The sequence below is a fragment of the Myotis davidii genome, unplaced genomic scaffold, assembly GCF_000327345.1.
Source record: "Myotis davidii unplaced genomic scaffold, ASM32734v1 scaffold1509, whole genome shotgun sequence".
Classification (NCBI taxonomy): Eukaryota; Metazoa; Chordata; class Mammalia; order Chiroptera; family Vespertilionidae; genus Myotis; species Myotis davidii.
The window spans coordinates 167,911-174,037 of record NW_006299480.1 but is presented as its reverse complement, the minus strand read 5'-3'; the positions used below and the strand labels follow the sequence as shown (position 1 = coordinate 174,037).

The window sequence follows — 6,127 nt, the reverse complement described above, 5'->3', positions numbered from 1 at the left end:
GCTCTGCGATGGGTTTGCAGAGACAGCCTTCATGCCAAAACCAGACGGCGTGTGTTCTGTGGGAAGCTTGCTGCGACTCTGGGTGGTTTTCTGCAGGACGTGGCATCAGAGTCTCTTTTCTCGTATAAAATGATGACATCGCTTCCATCTCATTAACAGAATAAGGCAGTGGCTCTGATGGTGGCGCCATCTTGGAGAGTAAAACTGGTGCAGGAGACCCTGGAGCCCACCCTGCTGGGAAGCGGGGGGGGGGGGGGGGAGGGTGTGCTGGGGGGACTCCCCTTGGCTGGAGACTGCGGGCCAAGCAGAGGGCACTGAGCTCCGCCCTGTGTTCCTGGTCTCTTGGGGTCTGTTTCCCTGACAGACCCAGAGACTGATGGAAGAGGTGAAGGTCCCACCTTGCAGGGGGTGGGGAGAGGGGGGACCTCCGCTCTTGGGCGGACAGGGGGAGCGAGGTGAGCTGTAAGTGACCAGCAGAAAGGAGGGAAGGCGGTCTGGGCGGGGGGAGGCTCTGCTGTGCCCCAGGTGTGGTCTGGAGCCGGCAGGTGTCTGCAGCGCCCGGCCCCAGCTTGTCTCACTGCGAGAGGCTGTGTGCCGAGGGCCAAGGCAGGACTGGGGGCTGGGGCGGGGAGTCTGGACAGCTGGCGTCTGCCCCTGGCCCCAAGGGTCTGCAGAGGTAGCAGCTGGCAGCAGGGGTGCTGCCTGGACAGCTATTCCCTAATTCCATCCCCAAGACGCCGCCCAGGCCAGGCTCAGAGGCCAGAGCAGGTCGGACCTGGACAGGGACGCTCCCAGGGACACTGGAGCTCCTGAAGCAGGAAGAACCGGATCTCATTTGATCTGGCCCAGGACAGAAAGAAGGGGTTCTCACTGAGCGCCCTAAATACAAGTCTGGCCAGAGGAGGGGTCAGTATGCAGATGGCCACAGGCCTGGCCGAGTGAAAGGGGGACCTTCTGGATGAAATACAGCCAGGGCCTCCTGAGGCGTGTCATGTGATCACACCCAGGGGCCACACGGGTACTGGGCAGGAAGGCCACTGTGGATTCTATGCGGCTGTGCCCCAGCCAAGCTGCCTGCCTAGTTAATAGACCCCAACCCGGAGGCCACTCCGCCGTGTCCACATGATGGCCGAGGCATCGACTGGACTGGGCTAGGGACCCGGAGGAAGAGGCCCGGACGCGGGGCCTGGGGAGCCAGGGTGTTGGCCAGGACAGGCGGGGCCCTGTTTGGCCGCAGGCCCAGGAGGTAGGGCCTGCCCTTGGGGCAGTTCCTGGAGAGCCAAGGAGAAGGCCACCTTGCCTGGCCCAGCCTGGGGGCAGACAAGGCAGATGCTATGGGACCAAGGCCAGAACCTGGAGCCTTGGGAAGCAGCAGAGAACAACTCCTGAAGCAGTCCCTGGGCCCTGGAGGCAGCCTCCTGCTCCCTCCTCAGCCCTTTCTTAAAAACAAGGTATGTATATATTTCAGAGAGGAAGGGAGAGGGAGAGAGAGAAACATCAATGATAGAGAATCATTGGTTGTGTGCCTGCTACACACCCCTACTGGGGATCAAGCCCACAACCCAGGCCTGTGTCCTGACCAGGAATCGAACCAAGATCTCCTGGTTCATAGTTTGACACTCAACCATTGAGCGACACTGGCCGGGCCCTTCTCAGCCTTTTTAAACACAGTGTGACTCAGAGGGGGGCAGAGCAAGCTGTGGGGGGACCCCCCGGCTCTAAGCCCCCAGCTCCCCGCAGCCAGGACTGTTGTCTAGCAGGGCTCTCTGTGGGCACGGGCTGGGCCTCATACAGGGCAGGCCCTGGTCTCACCTGCTAGCTGCTGGGAGCCTCGCCAGCCTCCCTGTGTTTCCTCTTCCTCCTCAGGCTGGTGGAACCGCTGCTGTCTGCGGCCGGATTGCCTGCCCGGGCTCCTCCACAGGGGCTGCCCTCCTGAAGACGGCTGCCAGACCTGCTCCGCCTCACCCCGGGCACCATGTCTGGGACCCCAAGGCTCTAAGCACACACCCTGCCCTGGCTGCTCTGGTTGCTGAGCCCGCCCTCCGGCCACACCTCCTGGTTCGTGCCCATGCACTGACCCTGGGAACCAGACAGGAGGAAGCAGAGGACGGAGGAGGCCAGGCCATGGCTGCTCCCAGGCCGTATCCGGGCGCCTGAGGCTTGGGAGGAAAGGGGCTTCTGGGGCTCCCAGGGCCTCTGCCCATTGTCCTACCCACCCTTCCCCTTTGGCGAGGTGCCAGGAAGCTGCGCCTTTGTTGCCTGGGTGATCAGCTACAGAGCCTGGACTAAGGCAGACAGGTCCTGCTGCTCCCCAGGCTGTGCACCCTGACTCCAGGAGGGAGAGAGGGAGGCCCTGCCCTCGAACAGCCAAGCTGCCAGGACTCCCGAGAGGTGGCTGCTGGCATCTCCCACACGGCCCTTTCTGCCAGGGGCCTGTGCCCCTTGGGCTGCCTGAGCCTGGTCACGGAGTGGGATCTCCTGACCCAGCCTTACCAGGGGCAGAGGGCACTGGGCCTTGAGGAGGGGATGCCCGCGAGGGCCCCTGTCCAGCCGGCTGCCCCGCCCCTCAGGCCCAGCCTGGCCCCCTTGTTTCCCTGTCTGGTGCCCCGCGCAACCCCCCTGGCGGGAAGCCCCCGCCATGGCCCAGCACCTGGAGCTGCTGGCAGAGATGCCCGCGGTGAGCAGGATGAGCACGCAGGAGCGGCTGAAGCACGCCCAGAAGCGCCGTGCCCAGCAGGTGAAGATGTGGGCCCAGGCTGAGAAGGAGGCCCAGGGCAGAAAGGGCCACAGGGAGCGGCTGTGGACGGAGGCGGCTGGCGGCAGGCCGCAGAAGCGGGTCCTCTTCCCGCCCAGTGTCACCCTGCTCGAGGCCGCTGCCCGAAATGACCTGGAGGAAGGTGAGTGTGGCTGACCTTAGGGTGGTGCCGCCTACAGCCTGTCCCTGTCCCGCTGGCGACGTCCTCGTGAGACCTGCCGAGGACACAGCTGCATCTCACGGGGCCTGGGGTCCAGCCCAGCTGCCTCAGCTGTGGCTGCAGGTGAGGGGGCAGCGTGCAGGCTCCTGCTTCCGTTGTGAGGCTTCTAGGAGCCTGGAGCGGTGTCCAGGGCGTGGCTGCAGTGGGCTGGGGCGGCCTAGCCTTCCTGCAGGGACTGGTCCAGGGACCCGGGAGGAGAAGGCCCTGGGCTGGACCGTGCTCGGGAGAGTCCTGGCTCAGCTTTGGGCAGGCTCCCCGTCCCTCCCCGACCCCCTTCCAGGACAGGGGCCTCTGCTGCAGAGCCTGGGGCGAGGAAGGCCCGAGGCTGGGGAAGTGGACAGGGCGCGGTGGGTGTGGCACAGGGCACAGGGCACTGTGGGAAAGAGGGTGCGTCCTTGTGCTGCCTACAAGCACCCCCAGGGAGGTCCAGGCCACAGAGAGGTCAAAGGTGACCTTGGCAAGAGCCTGGGCCCAAAGTGGGGCTGCTGAAGAGGAGTGAGGGCCGGGCCAGTTCTGCTCCTGGGGAGACCCTGGGGGGCCGGCCCGGCACCTCAGCCCACACTCCCGGCTGCAACAGGGCTGGGAGCCCGCAGTGGGGGGAGGGAGGGGCAGGTACCAGTGGTCTGTGGGGAAGGCTGGGGGGGAGACACAGGACATGGGGGGGGTTGGAGGAGGGTGCCAACACCCAGGCCAGAGTGGGGTAGTCTGGAGCCCAGTGCGACCGTGCTCACACAGGAGGGGGTGCATCTGGGAGTCTGACGGGTGGAGTGCCAGGATTTGTGAAGGGTGGGTCCTGTTGGGGGCTGGAGGCAGAGACCTCCTGCCACCTGTACCACCATCTTCCTCGTTCCTTCTCTGCTCCCAGCCACAGCACAGCAGTCAGCCAGGTAACCTCAGGTGCAGGGCCTGCCCAGGACAGAGCCGGCCTGTGGCAGGATCTCCATTCCTGCCCCCTGAGCACACCCCCTCCTTCTTGCAGTCCGCCAGTTCCTTCAGAGCGGGGTCAGCCCGGATCTGGCCAACGAGGATGGTCTGACGGCCCTGCACCAGGTGAGCCCTGCAGGGGCTGGGAGGGCGGAGCTGGCTGGGGGCTGGGGGTGTGGAGGGGGCTGGCCTGGTGCTCAGGCTGCCTGGTTTACAGAGCTGCATTGATGACTTCCGGGAAATGGTGCAACAGCTGCTCGAGGCCGGGGCCACAGTCAACGCTCGCGACAGTGAGAGCTGGACCCCCCTGCACGCTGCGGCCACCTGCGGCCACCTGCACCTGGTGGAGCTGCTCATTGCCCGGTAGGGCCCCTGGGAGCAGGTGTGGCCAGAGTGGGCATCTGTGTCAGGGAGGGACCATGGCTGGGCAGCGGGCAGTTGGTCCTAAGACACAGCCCAGGCACCTCATCTGGAGGAAGTGTGCCCTTGCCTCTTGCTCCCATTGGCCTTTGCTTACTGCCTGTGTCCTGGCGTGGAGAGCCAGGCGTGGGCAGGGGCCACACGCACTCCAGGCAGGGTCGTCTGCTCGCCTGGCTGCTGATCTGGGTATATCCTGCCAAGTACTGTCACGAATTCAGGAGCTCCTTGAGGGTGGGCCTTGACCTCCAGCACAGGCCTCCTGGCCTCCCCAGGCCCTGTACAGAGACAGGCCATCTGGTCCGTGATGAGGGTGAAACTGGCAAGGAGGGAGGAGCACCTGGACCCAGGTGAGGCCTTGACCATGAGGAGTGAGCGTGCAGATGGTCGGCCTCACTGGATCCAGCAGTCCCCCGCCCCCGCGCACAGCTCCTCCACTCTGACCCCTCTAGTAGGACAGATGGTGAGGTGCTCAGACTGTCTGTGGAGCTACCAGGCATCGATGGTCTGTGCGAGGGAGAGGGGCAGTACTGAGCCCCTCTCCCCCACAGTGGGCACCCGCCCGTGTCCCCCCCTCTAGGCTCCCACGTGAGCTCTGCTCCCTGCAGCTCTGCAGGGCTGTCTTGGTGCCCAGGCTCTGCCCCTGGGGCCGCCCGAGTACCATCACCCACTCCTGGCAGGTGGGCCCAATGTGCACGTTCCTGGGGGCTGATGGCTGCCAGTAACCTACAGACACAGGAGGAGACTGCAGGGCTGAGGACAGGAACCAAGGCTGAGGGGCACCAACAGGCCAGGGGCAGCCTCTCCCAGCAGCATCTGGGGCCTGGGCCTCATTGTCGGCCCCACATTCCCTGGAGGCAGCCCTAGGCTGAGGCTTTGGGGGAGGAAGGACCTCTGAGTGGGACCTGGGGGCCTCCCTTGTAGGGAGAAGGTGAGGAGGCCCTCTGGCAGCACCCTGTCCATCTCCCCTGCAGTGGTGCTGACCTCCTGGCAGTCAACACCGATGGAAACATGCCCTACGACCTATGTGAGGATGAGCAGACGCTGGACTGCCTGGAGACGGCCATGGCCAACCGGGGTGAGTGTGGTCCCATGTTCCCACCTGCTGCCGGGGTGGGGTCTGCGGCGCTGGCTCTGAGCCTGTTGCCCTGCAGGCATCACCCAGGAGGGCATTGAGGGGGCCCGGGCCTTGCCGGAGCTGCACATGCTGGAGCACATCCGAGGCCTACTGCAGATGGGGGCTGACCTGGACGCCCCTGGGGACCACGGGGCCACGCTGGTGAGGACTGGCGAGGGAACGCAAGGGGTGGAGGGTGCTGCGGGCATGGCCAGGACTCAGGAGGGGTGTTTTGCCTTAGCTACACATCGCCGCCGCCAACGGGTTCAGCGAGGCAGCAGCCCTGCTGCTGGAGCACCGGGTCAGCCTGGGTGCCAAGGACCGTGACGGCTGGGAGCCACTGCATGCTGCTGCGTACTGGGGCCAGGTGAGTGAGCTGGAGCAGTGGGCGGCCGGGCGCCGGTGGTCCCCCAGCTCTGGAGCTCAGCAGCCTGGTCCACTGGCCCGCAGGTGCACCTGGTGGAGCTGCTGGTGGCACACGGTGCCGACCTCAATGGAAAGTCCCTGATGGAAGAGACGCCTCTTGGTGAGCTGGGACCACCTCCTCGAGGTGCATGTGAGCAGAGGGAGGGCGGCCTTGACCCTCTGCCCGCTTCTCCACAGACCTGTGCGGGGACGAGGAGGTGCGGGCCAAGCTGCTGGAGCTGAAGCACAAGCAGGACGCACTCCTGCGGGGCCAAGGTCGCCAGCGCTC

At 65.4% G+C, this 6,127-nt stretch overlaps 1 protein-coding gene across 1 annotated transcript in view; it reads left to right on the top strand.

The window, feature by feature from the left end:
* The first annotated feature begins 1,589 nt into the window (after nucleotides 1–1,589).
* The window catches only part of PPP1R16A (protein phosphatase 1 regulatory subunit 16A), a 5,866-nt gene continuing 1,328 nt past the window's right edge, over nucleotides 1,590–6,127 (top strand). The window contains exons 1-8 of the mRNA XM_015571370.1: nucleotides 1,590–2,897; nucleotides 3,955–4,025; nucleotides 4,117–4,262; nucleotides 5,291–5,394; nucleotides 5,471–5,595; nucleotides 5,675–5,800; nucleotides 5,884–5,959; nucleotides 6,037–6,123. Of these exons, the coding sequence (XP_015426856.1) occupies nucleotides 2,639–2,897; nucleotides 3,955–4,025; nucleotides 4,117–4,262; nucleotides 5,291–5,394; nucleotides 5,471–5,595; nucleotides 5,675–5,800; nucleotides 5,884–5,959; nucleotides 6,037–6,123 (994 nt within the window). The 5' untranslated portion in view covers nucleotides 1,590–2,638. The remainder of the gene's footprint in view (nucleotides 2,898–3,954; nucleotides 4,026–4,116; nucleotides 4,263–5,290; nucleotides 5,395–5,470; nucleotides 5,596–5,674; nucleotides 5,801–5,883; nucleotides 5,960–6,036; nucleotides 6,124–6,127) is intronic.